The following is a 20,299-nucleotide window of genomic DNA, read 5'->3' on the forward strand; positions in this document are numbered from 1 at the left end:
GGACCATCACAGAGGTCGCTGAGAGAGCCTCCTGATGGCTATGGATCAGGCAGGGTGATCCGTGGGGCAATGCTGCTGGGACACAAGCTGGGGTCTGATCAACCTCGGCTGGGTCGCCTGGGCGAGGGTGTATGATGTTGAAAGACCCGAAACACACGACGACCCCAGGTTATATCACTGATGATGTGTCCCAGCGCATCCGCAGGGTGGACCTCAGAATCATATATGAATATCTTCAGATGACATTTGGGTCGGCAATGGGCTGGTGACTTTCCAAAGACTCATGCAGGCAACCATGAATAACTTAGTCTTCCAAATTATGCTGGTGTACCTGGATGATATTCTGATGTATTCACAGACTCTCCAGGGATACACTTGGAGAGGCTTGACACTGCGCTTCAGCATCTCAAGGAAACTGGTCTGAAGGTGAAATTGGAAAAAAGTCATTTTCTGCAGTCAGAGGTTAAGAACTTAGGACACCAGATATCAGATAGGCACAGATCCCGAGAAGGCCTTGCTGTTCAGCAATGGCCAGTACCATCTACAGTCAAAGACTTAAGATCATTTATCAGCTTTTGCAGTTCTTATAGACGGCTCATTCAGGGATTCTCAAAGATTGCAGGTCCGCTGCATGATGGAGTGAATTTGTGTTTTAATGCAGGGAGTCCGAGTAAAACAAACCAGCTGTTAAAACAGTCTTGGACAGAAGAATGTCAAACTGCCTTTGACTTGCTCAAAAAAAAACTAGCCATTTCACCCATCCTCAGCTTTGCCGATTTCACACACCCTTTCATAGTGGAGACTGATGGCAGCATAAGACTGTAGATTATTGGAGACTGAATCTTAAGACCAATAATGATGTGTTCCCACTCCCACGTATTGATCAGGGCGGGGTGTATGGGGTGTCAGGGAGGGGTAGCCCCTCTGGTGAGGGAACTTTTCGTGTCCTTTTCAGGTGGTTAGTCCACCTTTGGTCCCCACCTGGCACTCAGCTCTCACCTGTGGCTCCCCGTAGCTGTTTGCATGTGACAGCGGCCACACCCTGGGCAACGGCTTCGACAAGCTGGCTAAACCAGGTGAGGGTAGCCGACGGGTCTCAAACCCTCGGTGACATAAGGAGTTGTCTATCCCAGCATGTGAAGACAGACTCCGGCGGATTGAGCGGACAAGACCAATGGAAGGTCCAACGGTCAAGAAGGCGGTGTCTGCAAGCGTCGTGGAACGTGTAGAGCAGGACAAGACACAGAAGACGTCCTGGTCACCCATTGCGCCTAGTCCCATCTCCAGCCATCTAGACTCTATCTTACCACTGGATCCAGATGGGAATCGGGGAGAGAGACTGAGGCTGACGCTGCACAACGCTCCCTGAACTTAAATCCAAAACAAGCGCTAGTCTCGACACCATCGGTGTCGAGGTCTTCATCGACGATGACGATAGAGAAATGCACAACACACATTGATCAGGGTTACAGTATGGTGTATTTGAGTATGAGAAGCACGGGGAGTGTTATCAGCTTCTGCTACCTACCAGCTTGAGGAGTAAAGTGTTTGGATCTGTACATGACTCTATGGGCCATCAAGGCATAGAGCGTACTCCGCACTTGTTGAGAAGCAGATGTGTTTGGGTGGGCATGCACGAGGATGTGGCATGGTGGATCAAAAATTGTCCGCATCGGGGCGTCACGTGATGAAGTAGGATTGAGACGTGTAAATCCAGCTCTCCCGTAAAAAATCAGCAAAGTACCGTTTAAACAAAACAAAGTTAATAAATACTTTCTGAAAACTACTTATAAACTTCGCAAGACTACTTTACGATATGCCTCGTAATCCGCAACAGAAGAAGTCTGTTGTTGCGAAGTCGCCGCGAGATGGGAAGGAAAAAGGGCCTACTGCAGCGATGGAGCCTCAGACTCAGGTTGGTTCTCCTTCAGAGGAGATGCATTTTATCTCCAGCGTAGAAGAACAGGGAGCAATGGCGGTGGTAGTGGTCTCTCAGAAGAAGATGCCAGAAATGTGCATACGCAAATCGACACAACTCAAACTACAAGAACCGATGGCCACTGCAACTGAAAGTGACTCAGAGTCAGAATTGGATACCGCAGAGAACACAGATGAAGAGGAGGAGGAAGAACTGGAAGAGACTGGAAGTAAAGGAGATGACGGAGACATAAGAGAGGCTTTATTGCAAGTAAGGGCTGAACTAAGAAAAGTAAGAGCAGAGCTTAGAGACATGAAGATGTGCTATAATAAAGCTATGAAAAGACAGGATAAAATGGATAAGAAACTTCAGAAGATGGAAAGAATAATGGAGCATATTAATGATAGAGTGGAAAAAACAGAAAATGATCTGCTTGTCTGGAACACGGAAAGAAATCGACTCTTGGAGGAAGTGGACGTGTTGGAAAATTTCAGTAGACATAATAATATTAAAATTGTTGGTCTTAAAGAAGGTATAGGGGGAGACAATCCAATAGAATTTTTTCAAAGTTGGATCCCGAAAACTTTGCAAATGAAAGAGGAAGACCGACCAATTGAAATTGAGTGGGCACATAGAGCTCTAAGACCAAAACCACAAGATGACCAATATCCATGATCAATTTTAATAAAATTCTTAAGATTTCAAGACAAAGAAAGGATTCTACAGGCAGCTGCCCAAGCTGCCAAGAATAGAAAAGGGCCATTGATGATAGAAGGGAACAAAATTTTTTTCTACCCTGACATAAGTTATGAACTTTTGAAGAGAAGGAAGAAATTTAATCCAGTGAAAAAATTCCTATGGGATCACGGTTATCAATTCATATTGCGTTACCCTGCAACCTTGAAGATTTTTTTGGCTGGTGGAGAAAAAAGATTTTTTGACGATTACCGGAAAGCGGAGCAGTTTGTGCGAGATTCTCTGAACATCCACCAGATACAAGAACAAACCCAGGGGAGCGAGATGGATTGAAGATGAAGACTGGGTCAAGGAATAGTCCTGTTGGATTTTTAAAGGCTGATGAATATATAAATATATTATTAATTATATGAGGGAGGGGAAGAAAGGTTAAAATTTGAGGAATACTAGTTGGGAATAGTAACATTAATTTTTATATATATATTTTTTCTTGTTATGGGGGAGCTGGAAGAAACACTGACCAATTGCTACGCTAATCATGTGTGCAAGCGTGGCATTAGCCACGACCCGCAAAATGAAGGGGGGTAGTGTTGTGTATCTTTTCATTCACAACATTAGTGGGGGGGTATTTTGTTTTTTCTTTTTTTGTATCTTATCTATCTTTTATTTTTTTCTTTTTGCCAGGATGATTGGGAGGGAAACACATAGCAACAGGGTAAAGTTCAAAGAGATTCCCCAAGGAACTATGAGAGTTGAGAAGATAAGTAATGTTTTGGATTGGAGTAACTTTGTTAAGAATAATGACTAATTTATTGAATTTTTTGAGTTTTAACGTTAACGGGCTTAATGGACCGGTGAAAAGAAAAAGAATCTTAACACATTAAGAAAATAAAGATAGATTTAGCCTTCTTACAGGAAACGCATTTAATAGAAACAGAACATCAGAAATTAAAGAGAGATAGATTGGCTGGGTAGTGTTGTTGCAGCTTCATTTAATTCAAAAGCGAGGGGAGTAGCAATTTTGATCAATAAAACGTTATCAATTAGAATACAAAATGTAATAACCGATTCGGCGAGGAGATATGTGATTATACACTGTCAACTTTTTTCTGAATTATGGACTTTCATGAATATTTATACACCAAATGAAAATGATGCAAAATTCATACAAGAAGCTTTTTTGAGTTTGGCTGATGCACATGAAAAAATATTAATAGGAGGAGATTTTAATTTTTGCTTAGACCCAGTCTTAGATAGATCAACTAAGGCTGTCACAAAATTGAAGGTAGTAAATTCAACTTTATCATTGATGAAAGATTTAAATTTGATTGATATATGGAGAAGAATTAATCCCAGAGAAAGAGACTATTCGTTCTATTCCAATAGACACAAAACTTATTCAAGGATAGATCTTTTCCTATTATCAATGAATATTCAACACAGAGTAAAAAATATGGAATATAAAGCAAGAATATTGTCAGATCATTCTCCTCTATTAATGACAACAATAATGACTGATAAGGAAGAAGTGGCTTATAGATGGAGATTTAATTCAACATTATTAATACGTCAAGATTTTTGTGATTTTATGAAAAAGCAGATCCAATTTTTTTTGGATACAAACTCTCATTCAGTGGATGATAAATTTATATTATGGGATGCGATGAAAGCATATTTGAGGGGTCAGATAATAAGTTATACGTCTAAAATCAAGAAAGAATATATGGCAGAACTAGATCAATTGGAAAGAGAGATTACAAAATTAGAAAAAGAATCTCAAAGACATATGACAGAAGAAAAACGAAGGCAACTTGTCAATAAGAAGTTACAATATAATACGCTTCAGACATATAGAACGGAAAAAGCAATTATAAGAACTAAGCAAATGTATTATGAGTTAGGGGAGAGAGCACATAAAATTCTTGCTTGGCAGTTGAAAACAGAACAAGCTTCCAAAACGATAAATGCAATTAGAATAAGTGCAAATAAAATTACTTACAAACCTTTAGAAATTAATGAAACCTTCAAAAGTTTCTATTCGGAATTATATCAATCAGAATCACAAAATGATGTTAATGAGATAGAAAGGTTTTTAACACAAGTAACTCTTCCAAAATTGAATTTGGAAGAACAGAAGGGATTAGATACGCCTTTTACATTAAAAGAGGTTGAAGTAGTTTTAGGATCACTCCAAAGTAATAAATCTCCAGGAGAAGATGGTTTTCCACCTGAATTTTATAAAAAGTTTAAAGATTTATTATTTTCTCCCTTTATGGAGTTAATACGTCAAGCAGAAAAAATACATAAACTCCCAGAATCTTTTTCAACAGCGATTGTAATAGCATTGCCAAAAAAAGACAGAGATCCTATAAAACCAACATCATACAGGCCTATTTCTTTATTGAATACGGATTATAAAATAATAGCAGAAATTTTATCGAATAGATTATCCAAATATTTACCAAAATTAATACACATGGATCAAACAGGATTTATTAAAAATGGACAATTGGCAGATAATGTAACTCGGCTACTCAGTATAATTCATTTGGCACAAAAAAGGGAGGAGAAGAGTATAGTAGTAGCCTTGGATGCAGAAAAAGCATTTGATAGATTGGAATGGGATATTTTATTTAAAGTATTAGAAAAATATGGGTTAGGAACATCTTTTATAAACTGGACTAAAACTTTAAATACTAACCCTAATGCTAAAGTAGTGACAAATACTCAAATTTCAACACCATTCCAGTTAAAAAGGTCAACTAGACAATGTTGTCCATTATCACCTGCTTTATTTGTACTGGCGATAGAGCCATTAGCAGAATTAATTAGAATTGACCCAGACATTATGGGTTTTAGAGTTAATCAGAAGGAATATAAAATTAATCTTTTTGCTGATGATGTTTTGATTTACTTAACAAACCCACAACATTCGTTACATAAATTATCTTCTAGATTGGATGAATATGGGAAGGTATCAGGGTATAAAATAAATTGGGATAAAAGTGAAATTTTACCTCTTACTAAAGGAGACTATAGCCAATGTTGATTAGCAACCCAATTTAGATGGCCGGTAAATGGTATATAGTATTTAGGTATAAGACTTGATAATGATGTAAAGAATTTATATAAATTTAATTATTTACCACTATTGAAAAAAATTCAAGAAGATCTTGGCAAATGGATGATACTACCAATAACATTAGTGGGTAGAGTTAATGTTGTAAAAATGAATATATTTCCTAGATTACAGTATTTGTTTCAAACATTACCAATACAATTGCCACAGAAATTTTTTCAGGTGTTAAATAAATGTGTGAGAAAATTTCTTTGGAAAGGTAAGATGTCAAGAATATCATTGGAAAAATTGACATGTAAGCTTGAGTTAGGAGGGTTACAACTTCCAAATTTTAAGAATTATTATAAAGCAAATCAACTTAGATGTATTGCATCTTTCTTCGATGATTGAAAACTGGCATGGATTAAAATAGAATTAGACAAGATAGGAGAAAATAGACCTGAAGATTTTATATATAAATGGGAATCTAAATGGATACGGGAAAAGAAAGAATCTGCTATATTAAAACAACACACATAAAAGTTGCTGGTGAACGCAGCAGGCCAGGCAGCATCTCTAGGAAAAGGTGCAGTCGACGTTTCAGGCCGAGACCCTTCGTCACTGGAACTTTTATGTGTGTTGCTTGAATTTCCAGCATCTGCAGAATTCCTGTTGTTTGCGTTCCTATGTTAAAACATTTGATTGATCTACAGAATAAGATAAATGTTGATAATGAAATACAGAAATCTTTATTAGCAAGGAGACCTTTGTTCCAAAACAGACTTATTCCTTTTACAATGGACAATCAACTTTTATATAATTGGTACCAAAAAGGGATTAGATCTATAGGAGACTGTTATGAACGAGGTATATTGATGTCATTTGAACAACTAAAGGAAAAATATAAAATATCAAATAACACTTTCTTTTGTTACCTTCAATTAAGGGCTTACTTAAAAGGCAAGCTGGGTCAAACAATGTTTTTGCCAAAACCTAATGAAATTGAAACTTTAATTCAAAAAGGGAAAATTAAAAAAATTATTTCTTGTATGTATAATTTGATTCAAAAACAGACAATTAAACAAGGAATCCACAAGTCAAAACAAAAATGGGAAAAGGATCTGAATATTAATATTGATAAAACAAATTGGTCAAGACTCTGTCTTGACAGTATGACAAATACAATAAATGTTCGACTTAGATTAGTACAATATAATTTTTTACACCAATTATATATTACACCACAAAAAATAAATAGATTAAATTCAAATCTATCTGATAAATGTTTTTGGTGTAATCAAGAAATTGGTACTTTCTTACATTCTATTTGGTCTTGTTTTAAAATTCAACCCTTTTGGATAAATATAAGAGTCTTATTGGAACAAATTACTGGAACTCAACTTCCACATAACCCTGTATTATTTCTACTGGGTGATATTGAAGGGATAAAGCCGAAACTTAAATTGAATCAGTATCAGAAAGAATTCATAAAAATTGCACTGGCAGTAGCTAAGAAGGCTATAGCAGTTACTTGGAAATCGGATTTGTATTTAAGTATGAATCATTGGAACAATGAAATGACTAGTTCTATTCCACTTGAAAAAATTACTTATAATTTAAGAGATAAATATGAAACATTTTTGAATATTTGGCGCCCTTATTCACAAAAGATAGGATGGCATATTTAGTTGCTCCGATGATAAAGATCTTGGTCCCTTGGGGAAAGTAATAAATAAATATACTAAATCTATTTTGAATCACATGGAGCATGTGGAAACCTTCCAATGTCCAGGCGGTTCTTCTTTTTTTTTCTTCTTTCTTTCTTTTCTTTTTTAGGTAGGAGTATATATGGGGGGGGGGAGGGTAGATATTATCTTTTCATGTATTCACTTTGGAAACTCAATAAAAATTATATTAAAAAAAAATTGTCCGCATTGTGTGCTAACTAAGATGCCTCACCTTAAGGTCTGTCCCCCCATGAAATCATTTCTTGCTTCTTGGCCGCTCGAAGTTGTTGCTGTAGATTTCACTGTGCTTGAACCGACAGCTGATGGGTGTGAGAATGTCTTAGTAGTCACAGACATTTTTACAAAGTTCACCCAAGTATTCCCAGCTCAGGATCAAAAGGCCGATACCACAGCAAAGGTGCTCTTGAGCAAATGGTTTATGAAGTATGGTGTTCCTGAGAGGTTGCATTCTGACCAGGGCCGTAACTTTGAAAGTGAGGTCATAGCTGAGCTCTGCAAACTGTACAGGTAAAGAAAAGCTGTACTACACCCCATCATCCTACTGGCAACACTCAGTGTGAGTGTTTCAACAGGGCGATGCATGATTTGTTGCTTACGTTGTCTCCAGAAAAGAAACGCAGGTGGCCAGAGCGTCTACCCGAGTCAGTGTATGTGTATAATGTGACGCCTCACACAACCACCAGATATTCCCCTTATTACCGACTGTTCAGTGTTGATCCCCACTTGCCAGTGGATGCTCTGCTAGGGTGAAAACAGTCTGTAAACAGGAAATATGGCTGGTTAGCCATACACCAGAAACAACTGAGTGAATGCTCATGCCAGAGTGAAAGAATACTCGCAACAGAAGGCTGCAGAATGCATTGCCTTACTGCAGGATAAAATTCATTGTCCTAAGATTGACGTAAATATACTGGCTTACCTCAGGACAGACCAATAGGCCGTAATAAGGTCCAGGATGCTTGGAACTCAACTGTCTACAGGCTGGTGTAGGTACTAGACAACACAAACACTGTGGAACCTTTGGAGGGAGAGCCGATCAGGAGGGTGAACAGGGTAGACATCAGGCCCTGAGAGAACCTTCCCACCCCAGCTCCTCAAAGGAGACGATAAACTCATGTCCCTGGGACATGAATCAGGTTCTGAGGATTTAGAGAATGATGTGATATTGGTAGAAGGTGTGTCAGAACAGGGTGTACAGAATCTTGACTCCAGTCTTGACAGCATATCTTCTGGGACTGTAAAAATGTCTGGAACTGAGACTGTAGTGCCTGAGACTGATGATACAGGGTCAGATGTTGGTGGTCCTCCTGTTGTAGTACCCCGCAGGAGTGAAAGAGTAAACGCTGGACAGCACTCTAACCCACATCACGAACCAAGGTCAGTCCGAGATGTGGCCTCCATGAGTCCAGCAGCAGTGTCACAGATACTGGCTCGTCCAGGTTCAGCTCCATTCAGAGAAGCAGTTAAAGAGGTTAAAAATACCTTTGCAGTGAGCAAGTAATCGAGGATGCTGATCCGAGCTTCAGGTAGGTTAACAATGCTGAATTTAGTTAGTTCTGGAGGGGCCTGTGTAGGGTAACGCGATTGGCAGAAATGTATGTAATTCACAACCATCGACATTGAGTTGGAGTTTCATTTTAAGAGGCTGGTCTGACGAGATGACATTATTATGTAAAGAGTTTTAGCACGTTTTGCGCGCTGGTTTGGGAATTCAATAAAATGTGTTACGGGTTTCATTAAACATAAAATGCCTCACTTCATTTTATTTGTGCAAACCTACATTAATCCCTCATCTGAGTGTCTGCTGTGGTGGAGCCTCCATCTGCACTCCCTCAAATGAGAGATGCAAGTGTGGGTGTGTCCTTAGTGAAAAATGGCTTTAAACGTCCATCGTCAGATCTGGCTGCACCCTATTCAGCATCATCAGGTCCTGCTCTCCTTCACCAATTGTTCGTTCAAAGACTGTGCAGAAATGCAAAGAGAACCCCTAATTCACCACTGTTTCCACAATTCACCATGCTGAAGTATTCTAACAATGTGCACTGAACCCATGAATGGCTGGGATTCAGACTGTGCATCTGCCCCTGTAGTTTCCCTACTTCCCTTTGCCCATTGGACCAACAATCACAAATGTCCCTCGATGTCCTGGTGTTGAAATTGCATTGAGTCTGGATTCTAACCATTTCTTTTTCATGCTCAACCCTCCTTCTGTTAGATCCTGTTCATCACCAACCTCCTCTCCTGGTTCCAATGTTAATGCCATTGCTAATCGTTCCCTCTCAGGTATTGTTCCTCACCCTTTCACATCTCCCATCACCAGCTCTGTGCACAAAACAAAAGGCAAGACCTCACTTTCCTTACCACATGGAAGGAGGCCGTTCAGCCCGTCTATGCCAGTTCTCTCAGCTGTCCATTCCTGATTACTTCTCCTTGAAACCATTTCTCTCCACATCCACATCAAGTCTACCACACTTAAGCTACTGCAATTGCCAGAAACCAGGTAACTGAGCAGCCCATCTTTCTGGGATCTGTGCCCATGAATATTGAGAGTTGTCAGTTCCTCTCCAAGCCTTAGTCTTCTGTTTACTGTTTGTTCCTTTGCCTAGTTTCCCCTCTCCAAAAGCACTGCTGTAAACATTTCCAGACTGAATTCCACTTGCCTCTTTTGTGTATCCAAGGAGACCAGTGATAACTTTCTGTGACCCAGACCTTTCTTCTTCACTGCCAACCAAATTGCTACTATTATGATCAGCAGGAAACTTCCTGATTGTGTTCCTCAATTCAAGTTCAAATCATTGACATGAACCTTAAACAGCAAGGGACCTATTACTGAGCCCTGCTTAACTCACCACACATGTCTCTCCAGACACTGAAACTCCCACTGATCCTCACTGTTTGCTTCCTCCCTCTGAACCAATTTTTAATCCAACACCATCTTTTCCTGGATCGCATGGACATCTAGTTTCTTGAGTATGCCATGAGGAACTTTAACAAAACTTTGCTAAATTCCATGTCATGAGGAGGGGCTTTACCATTCTCCCACCTCCCCTTCATCTGGATTAATGAGCAACTTTCAAGTTTAAGTTATTGTCATTCAACCGTATACATGCATACCATCAAATGAGACAACTTTCCTCTGGATTAATGTGCACAACACAGTACATGTAACTCATGTGCATAACACAAAGTAATATCACCACAAATAAATTAAGCAGTAATAAGATGCAAATATAATACAACTGAAAACTAAACAGCCTCACACTACTGGTGCTCCATACATGATGAGACCTGGGTGGTGGCACGAAGTTCAGTAGTCTGGGGGATAAAACTGTTTCTCATCCTAACAGTTCTTGTCCTAATGCTATGGTACTTCCTGTCTGATGGTAGGGGATCAAAAGGACTGTTGGACGGATGGGAGGGATCATTGACAATGCTAAGTGCCCTGTGTATGTAACACTCCTGATAAATATATCTAATGGGTGAGAGAGAGACCCCAGTGATCCTCTCAGCAACACTTGTGATCTTTTGTTGGGACTTGCGGTCAGATACCTTGCAGTCCCCGTACCAGACAGAGATGCAGCCGGTCAGGACACTCTCGATTGGGGTCCTGTAAAAACTGGTTATCATGGAGGATGGGGGTGGGGGTTAGCCACAATCTCCTCAAGGAATGGAGATGCTGCTGTGCTTTCTTATCCAAAGAGGTAGTATTGACGGACCAGGTAAGATCACCTGTTATGTGCACTGTCAGAAACTTGGTGCTCTTAACTCTCTCCATGGAGGAGCCACGTGTGTGCAGTGAGGAGTGGTCCCTCACTCCTCACCTCTACATCACCAGTCACAGCACCTTTGACAACATTGAGTTGAGACATTTTACCCTCAAGTACCATCTCAGACACCAGGTCAGAGATGAGTCTGGAATCGTCCCAGCAGTGGTGTCACTGTGAAACACCACTCCACAACTGGGCAAAAATACAGGGGAATTTCATCCCTCATGTCTCAGTGAGGGTGATTTTTCTTTTAAAATTAACAGCAATTTCCTTGGAGAGATGCCTGAAGTTTAAACACAAGTGTAGACAATTACACTTACCTTCATACCAATATGCTTTCAACCAAAGAATCACAAATGGAATAAAAGCCACTAGGAGCAACACCACCATTGTGATTGATGCAGCAATCGTTACAGTGTCCTTGCTGTAAAAACCTGCAATTACAAATACATTCAAATAAGCAAACATGCAATAAACACCAGAAAAATGACCAGGAGAGCTGCTAATTGTTGCCAGAACCAAATTGTTCCCCTTCCTCTCCTGCAGGGAAGGGATGAGCTAATCACTGCCCAGCAGTCTTGTCAACCTGTGACTTCTGGTCTGCACCAACTGACTCTACCTGCTGTGCTGGGTTAACAAGCCACTCAATTGTTACATTTGTCAGCCATTTGCCTTTTGCACCTATCACCTCCCAGCTTCTCACTTCAACCCCTCCCCCACCCACCTACCTCCCCCTCCACATGGCCTCACCTATCACCTTGTACTCTTTCCCCTCCCCCCCCCCCCCCCCCCCACATTCCTATTCTGGCTCTTTCCCCTTTCTTTCTGGTCCTGAAGGGTAGCCTGAAACAACAATACTTTATTCCTTTCCGTAGACGCTGTCAAACATGCTGAGTTTCTCCAGCATTTTGTATGTGTTTCTCTGGATTTCCATTATCTGCAGAATCTCTCGTGTTAAGGACACAATCCATTGTTCTTTTGCAAGAAGATAATAAACATAAGAAAATAAGAGGGGAGTCGGTCTCTCAGCTCCTTAAACCTGCCCCACCATTCAATACAATTGGAGATACAATCATAGAAAACCTACAGCACAATACAGGTCCCTTGGCCCACAAAGTTGTGCTGAACATGTCCCTACCCTCTATTTTTCTAAGCTCCATGTACCTATCCAAAAGTCTCTTAAAAGACCCTATCGTATCCGCCTCCACCATCGTTGCCGGCAGCCCATTCCACGCACTCACCACTCTCTGAGTAAAAAAACTTACCCCTGACATCTCTGTACCAACTCCCCAGCACCTTAAACCTGTGCCCTGCCCTCGGAAAAAGCCTCTGACCATCCACACGATCAATGGCTCTCATCATCTGATACACATGATCTGCCCCAGTCCTCATATCCTCTTCTGTCCCAGTCCCACACAATCCTGAATTCCTCAATCTTTCAAATAATTATCCATCTCTTCTTTGAATACCTCTCAGCTGCTTGTGGTGGGAAAAGCCTCTCATCCCAGGAATGATCCTTATGGATCACTTTTGGACTGCCGGCAGTGTCAGTGCAATTGTTCTGATTCCCTTACAAGAACATCTTGATCCCTCTGCAATTCACTCATTTGCAATTCCTCTCCATTAACATAACAGTCTGATTCCTCTTACTCAAGGGCTCCACCTCACACTTTCCTGTATTAAACTCCACGTGCTGAGCTGTCACCCACTCATTCAATCTATCGATATCCTATTGTACAGTCCGAATTTCCTCATTGGGACTTGCTTTTCCTCCAGTTTTGATGAATTTCAATATCCATTCATGACATTAATATAATTAAAATATTAATAATTAGAAACTCTGCTCCCCCATGGGGTCGGATCACTGGTGCTTTTAGATTTTCACTATTTAGAATCTATCAGCTCTGTCTCTAATGAAAAAAATAAAAATGTTGGAAGCACACAACAGTTTGGGTAGCATCTGTGGAAAGTGAAAAAGAGTTAATATTGCAGGTCCTAGACACTCTCAGAATAGGGAGAACGGCTATTTGATAGTCATTTGAGCAGGGACCTTTTGGAGAGGTTGGACGCCTGAGAAGACACAGTTCACTCCCGTTCGCCCATTGTGCAGAAAATGCAGTGCCTCATGGCAGTTTGGTGCTTTGAGCAGCACCCAACCTGAATTCACGATTGATTGGCAGAAACAAATTAGAGTAAGGCAGTGGCTAGTGGAGCGGCCAACACTGGAGTGGTCAGAGTTAGAGTGGAGATTTTGAGGCTTTAGCTCTTCAAGGCTTCAGTGAGGAGATGCTTCAGTCAAAGAAAGAAAAAAAAAGCTATAGGTAGAGTTTTCTCCCTCCCCCCCCCCGACATTTTATTGTTTTTCCTTCATGGTTGCTCAGTTAGGAACAGTAGTGATGTCAGGCAGGATAGTGGAACGTTCCTCTCACGAGATGTGGGAAGACAGGGAGACCTCCAGTGTCTCTCTGATGGCTACACCTGTGAGAAATGCTTCCAGCTACAGCTTCTCACACTCTGTGTTAAGTATTTGGAGCTGGAACTGGGAGGCTGAGGGGTTGACAGGTAGGACATATCGAGAAATAGTTACACCCAAGGTGGAGAACACGGGAAATTGAGTGACAGTCAGGACGGGGAAAGGGATTAAACAGCCAGTGCAGAGTATCCCTGTGGCCATCCCCATCAACAACAGGTACACCACTTGGATACAATTAGGGGAATGACCAAGCAGGGGACAGTCACAGCGGTCAGGTCTCTGGCACTGAGTCTGGCTCTGTAACTCAGGAGGGAAGGGGGAAGAAGGGGTGAACTGTGGTGATAGGGGATTCATTCGTTAGGGAACAGAAAGGAGGTTCTGTGGACAAGAATGAGATTCCCAGATGTTATGCTGCCTCCTGGGTGCCTGGGTCCAGGACATCTTGGATTAGGTCCTCAGCATTCTGAGGTGGGAGGGTGAACAGCCAGAAGTCGTGGCCCATGTAGGTAAGAAGAGTAAAAAGGTTCTGCAAAGTGAGTTCAGGAGTTCGGTGCTAAGTTGAAGGGCAGAACTTCCAGAGTTGTGATCTCAGGATTGCTACTCAGGCCATGTACTAGTGAGGCCAGAAATAGGAAGATTATACAGTTTAACACATGGCTAAGGAGGTGGTGTAGGAGGGAGGGTGTCAGATTCTTGGAACATTGGGCTCTCTTCCAGGGAAAATGGAACCTGTACAGAAGTTTTACAGATAGTGGAGAGGTTGTGGGGACAGAGGGGAATCAAAAGGTTGAGCATGGTGCAACTAATGTCCTGAGCTGTGTATACTTCAATGCAAGAAGTACCATAGGAAAGGCAGATGAGCTCACAGCATGGATCAACACTTGGGAATATGGTAGGGAAACTTGGTTGTAGGAGGGTGTGGACTGGCAGCTCAGTATTCTGGGGTTCCATTGTTTTAGACCCAACACAGCAGGAGGGATTAAAGGAGGAGGGGATATTTTACTAGTCAAGGATAATATCCTGGCAATGTTCAGCCAGGCCAGACTGGAGAACTCATCGAGTGAGGCATTATGGTGGAACTGAGGAATAAGAAAAGTGTGAACACGTTAACGAGGCACATTACAGATTATACAAAAGTCCGTGGGATTTAGAGGAACAAATTTGTGGAAAGATCGTAGACTGTTGCAAGAAAAATAAGGTTGTTGTAGTTGCTGATTTTAACTTTCATCATGTAAGGGTTTTTTTTTCTGTCACTGCGTAGTCCAATTAAAATGGCTTCTTCGTTATGTTATAATTGAAAGGGCTTCTTTGTTATGTTAACTGCTGAGAAAGTCCTTCCTGCTAGCAGTTTGTTTTGGATTATTTATTGATAAGAGAACGAATGAACCAATTGCGATAGTTGTTATGCTTTTGGTGTGTCTGTAAGATATTGTATGCGCGGGTTTTGGGGCAGAAGGCAGGAGAGAGAGAGAGAGACAGAGGATGGACCAGGTGCTGTGAGTCCGCTAACGGGGTCGGACCTCGAGCGGGCCGTTCGGCGAGGAGAGGAGACAGAGACGGACTCGTGTGGAGCGTCTGGTCGACCACCGTTGTTGGTCCCAAGCGGCCGGTCGAGGTGGTCCAAGGGGTTGCAGGGTGAAGAAGAAGGGTCCTGAGCTCCAACTGTTTGTGCACGAAGAGACTGAACTTTGATAAGTGTGGCACCTTATATTTTCCTTTTATATTTTATTCTCTATTAATTATATAGTTCCAATAATATCTATCAAGTGTAAATCATTTAATCGTATCTGGTGTATTGTCTGTTATTTGAGTGGGGTGGGGTACATCACACAGCATCCAGACAAACTGATTACCCAGTTTGGCAGGGCCGAGGGCTGTTTCCCTAGACGACAGCAAGCCGAACGACCCTGAGGTTGGCCAGGGGGGCTACAATTATATGACTTGGACTCCCATAGTGTCAATAGACCATATTGGATTGAGTTTGTCAAATCTGTTCAGGAAATTTTCTTAATCAGTATTAGAACTTCCAGCGAAAGAGTGTGTGATTCTTGATCTGCTGTTAGGGAATGAGATAGGAAAGGTCACAGAAGCGTGTGTCGGAGAACACTTTGCATCTCATGATCGCAATGTCATTAGTTTAAAAGAAACTATGCAGAAAGATAGGTCTGGTCTGCAGGTTAAGATTCTAAATTAGAGAAAGGCTAATTTTGATGGATTAGGAGAAGATCTAGTAAGTGTGGATTCGGACAGGAAGTTTTCTGGCAAATGTACACTTGGTAAGTGGGAGGCCTTCAAAAATAAAATTTTGAAGGTACCAAGCTTGTATGTGTCTGTCTGAATAACAGGAAAAGATAACAGGTGTGGGGAACCTTGGTTTTTATGAGAAAGAAAGAGGTACATTGCAGGTACAAGCAGGTAAGAACAAATGAGGTGCTCATGGAGTATAAGAAATGAGAGAACAGTTAGGAAAGAAATCAGGAGGGCTAAAAGAAGCTTGAGGTTGCTTTAGCAGACAAGGTGAAGGAGAATCCTGAGGGAGTCTACAGATATGTTCAGAGCAAAAGGATTTCAAGTGAGAAAATTGGTCCTCTGGAAGATCAGAATGGTAATACATGTGTGGAGCCAAAAGTGATAGAGGAGATCTTAAATGCATATTTTACATCTGTATTTACTCAGCAGACAGACACAGAGGCTACAGAAACAAGGTAAAGTGGCATCAACTTCATGGACTCTATACAGACTACAGGTAGTAGATTGTTGCCTGTCTGACTGGAAGCCCGTGACCAGTGGAGTGCCGAGGGACTGGTGTTGGGTCCATTGTTTGTCATCTATATCATCTATCTGGATGATAATGGGGTTAACTGGATCAGCAAATTTGCAGATGTCAGCAATATTGGGGGTGTAGTGAACAGCGAGGAAGACTATCATGGCTTGGAGTGGGATCAGGACCAGCTGGAAAAATGGGCAGAAAAATGGCAGGTGGAATTTAATGCAGACAAGAGTGAGGTATTGCACTTTGGTAGGATCAACACAGTGAGTAGTTGCACTGAGGAGTTTGGAAGATGAAAGGGATCTGGGAATACAAGTACATAATTCATTGAAAGTGCATCACGGATTGATGGGGTCATCAAGAAAGCTTTTGGCACATTGGCCTTCATAAATCAGAGTATTGAGTGCAGGAGGTGGGATGTTATGTTGAAGCTGTACAAGACATTGGGGGGGCATAATTTGGAGTACAGTGTGCAGTCTTGGTCTCCTACCTACAGGAAAGTTGTAAATAAGGTTGAGAGAGTACAGAGAAATTTTATAAGGATGTTCCTGGGTTTGGAGGACCTGAGTTATATGGAAAGATTGAACAGATTTGGACTTTATTCCTTGGAGCCTAGAAGACAGAGGAGATTTGATATAGGTGGTATACAAAGTTATGAGGGGAATATTTCAGGTAAATTTCAGGCTTTTTTTCATTGAGATTGGATGGAATTTCAACTAGAGGTCATGGGTTAATGGTGAAAGGAGTAAGGGGAACACAAGGGGAAACATTTTCACTCAAAGGGTCGCGAGAGTGTGGACCGACCTGCCAGCACAGGTGATGTATGCAAGCTTGATTTCGGCCTGTAAGAGAAGTTTGGAAAAGTACATGGATGGTAGGGGAACTGAGGTCTATGGACCCAGTGCAGCTTGATTCAAGTAGGTAACTTAAGTTGCTCAGCAGGAACTAGATGGGCCAAAGAGCCTGCTTCTGTGCTCTATAACTGTAACAGAGAAGATGGGGCAGGGATGGGTGGATCAAAGGGAATATCTCTGATATGCTGAGTTATTGTTGCAATTAGAAGCACATAAAGCTTCTTTGTCAGTGTCACACATCACAAATAACAGGGCTGCAGGCAATGCCTTGTTAATAGAGAGAGAAAATCATGAGGCAATGTCAGATGGATGACTGGCAGAAGTGGCTATTTCTTACAAAGATAAAGAGAGAAAGCAAGTTACCTAAAGTTAGTGAATTCAATACCGAGTCCAGAAAGGAAATAACATGCCCTGATATTATGTTCAGAAACACAATCTGACTTTCCATAATTTGTCTATAATTGTCTGAAGTTTTGTGTGGCCAGTTGTTCTGAACAGAGATTTAAACTAAAATGGACATTCAGATATTTTAAACCTCCAGCAGGTTTCCCAGTCCTCAGCTGTGGGGCCAAGGAGCCAAGGACTGTATGCGTTTGTGGTCTAGATGAAGCAGCTCACAATGTTCTGACAGAGACACTTCATTCTATCCCTCTGCTCAGCACCAAGTACATCATTTCATGTAAATACAGAATAATGTTCGAGAACTTACCTGGAATGGAATTGCTGACAGAAATGCCAAGTAAGAATATCAGGTTAAAGAAACTAGTTTGGAAGAACTCCCAATCTAAAAAATGAAATTAAAACCATTTGAAATTCACAGACTCAGAATTCAAACTCAGGTTTATTATCACTGACATATCTCATGAAATCTGTTGCTTTGTGGCAACAGTACAGAGCAATAAATAAAATATACTATAAATTACAATGAGATATATAGTTGTGAAAAAGAGAGCAACAATAGTGAGGGCATCTTCATGGGTTCACGGACCATTCAGAATTCTGATGACAGAGGGGATGAAGCTGTCCCTAAATCATTGAATGTGTGTCTTCAGGCTCCTGTACCTCCTCCCTGATGGTAGTAATCCCCCTGAGTTACAATCTACACAACTTATTCAAAACTTGCTTCAGTGAAGTGCTGCAGTGAACAGAGATGAACCTGGGCTTGGTCAGGTTCATTGTGATATTCAGTGTCCTAACATGAGGCAATCAACCAGCTCAGAACTGGACCAGACATTCAAGCATTGGACTGAAGAAGGTTCAGAGAGCTCTCACACACTGGCAACAAGTGGAGAGACCAGGGAGGGACCAAAAACATCTTCTGGTTCCCTCTGGAAACACTACATTTGATAACTTACTGACCCACAGTCATCACATGTGGAAATGACAGGTACTCTGTAGTTTGTCCGTGTAGACATCCAGTGGATGGGATATCAGGCCACTGTAAATCAGTTCTGCTGAATTATCCCAGTGACCTGGAGGACTGTAATTAACAACATTTCACCAGTGACTAAGTTCCATGTCTGACAGTACAGCCTGTTCTGATGCAGAGAATCAGAACATCACTGTTTCAGCTGTTCAATGGCACCGGACAGTGTTCTGGTTCAAATTGAAAACTGATCTCCACGAGGTGCGGGCTGAACAGTCCACATGCTGGAACAGTTTATGTAGACGTGCTGAAAGATTATCCTGAATGTAAAAATAATGCCTTAGTTCCATCCTTTAACTTTTGCAGCAACTTATCAGGATGCCATGATGTTTGTGATCGAGATCATACATCTGTGTCTGCAGCTTCCCTCCTTCAATCTGCCCACTGGATCAACCCTTCAAAATGTTACACATCTCTCCAGTACTGAAAATTGTATCTGTCTCCAGATTCATCTGTCTCTATATTCTACCCCATCTCCTTGCCAAGTTTCACATCCACACATCACCGTCACCCATATTCTCCTGTCGTTCTTGGTATCTTTGTATAAAACAATCACGTTTGCTATTGTCCAATTTAATGGAAGCAATTTAAAGAATAGGGAGAATATTTAAATTGCTGCATGAAGTATGTCATTTGCTGCCTCTTTTAGATCCCAGGATGAGGTCCATCTGGATGTCCAACTTGCCAGATGGCAGCTCCAACAATTGACTCGGTATTTCTTCCCTGGTGATTGTAATTTTTCCAGATTTGTTCCCTGGTTCTCACTCAGATTACAGCTCAATGCTCATCAATACTTTCAGAAACCTCTGACTTTCCAACACACTTCCCCCCTTCCTCTCTGCAGTCTATAAACCTTTATATTTCTGTTCTAATCCTCTCCTTCACAGCAAGCTTGATCTTTGTGTTTTCAGAAAATTGCTCTTTACCTCTGAATTTACCCCACTAAAGCTCACCACCTTTCCTTAATCCTTCAAGCTTTTCTTTGATACCCAACTGTCTGACCAAGCCTGTGGCCATCTACCCTTATCTTGCTTTACTTGGCTTGGTGACAGACTTCATTTGGTCATTTGCCTGTGAAAGAACAGGGGGCATTTACTGTACAAACATTGATTCTATTCTTGGACAACTTTAGTCTGTACAGTGAAGTAGATCTCAAAGTAACTTCGCCAGGACTTGCTTGAATTAGGCCATGAGGAAGGAATGTCAATATTTTAAACCCTGGATAGTTTGTGATGTGGAGAGGAAGAGGGGGAACATGTTCCCTTGTGCTGACTAACTGGAAACTGCCGTTGAATACAAAGTGATTGGAAATACCTTTTGCGAATTAGTCACAAATTACTTGGGGAGATGACCAGAGCTTATACATAAAGTCAGTTACCTTCGTCGGGATCAGCCATGCAGATGAAGCACAACATTGTCATCACATTTATGAATGGCAACATCAGGATGACGTAAAACAAGGCAGCAATGAAAATGTCTTTGATGGAATCACCTGCAAGTGAAAATAAATTCAAATGAGAAAACATGTAACAATTCACCACAGAAATGACCACAACAGTTGCACAATGTTACCAACAGCTAAACTGTTC

The 20,299-nt window shown here is 41.2% G+C and overlaps 1 protein-coding gene across 5 annotated transcripts in view; it reads right to left on the minus strand.

Annotated features, from left to right (window-relative positions):
- LOC140198141 (uncharacterized) overlaps nucleotides 1-20,299 on the minus strand; it is a 197,954-nt gene that overhangs the window by 51,505 nt on the left and 126,150 nt on the right. For all 5 annotated transcript variants that reach the window (XM_072259103.1, XM_072259102.1, XM_072259101.1 and 2 more), the window contains 3 exons: nucleotides 20,089-20,202; nucleotides 17,994-18,068; nucleotides 11,508-11,621 (listed from right to left, as the gene is read on the minus strand). In XM_072259103.1, the coding sequence (XP_072115204.1) occupies nucleotides 11,508-11,621; nucleotides 17,994-18,068; nucleotides 20,089-20,202 (303 nt within the window). The remainder of the gene's footprint in view (nucleotides 1-11,507; nucleotides 11,622-17,993; nucleotides 18,069-20,088; nucleotides 20,203-20,299) is intronic.

This window comes from Mobula birostris, chromosome 5 (assembly GCF_030028105.1).
Source record: "Mobula birostris isolate sMobBir1 chromosome 5, sMobBir1.hap1, whole genome shotgun sequence".
NCBI lineage: Eukaryota > Metazoa > Chordata > Chondrichthyes > Myliobatiformes > Myliobatidae > Mobula > Mobula birostris.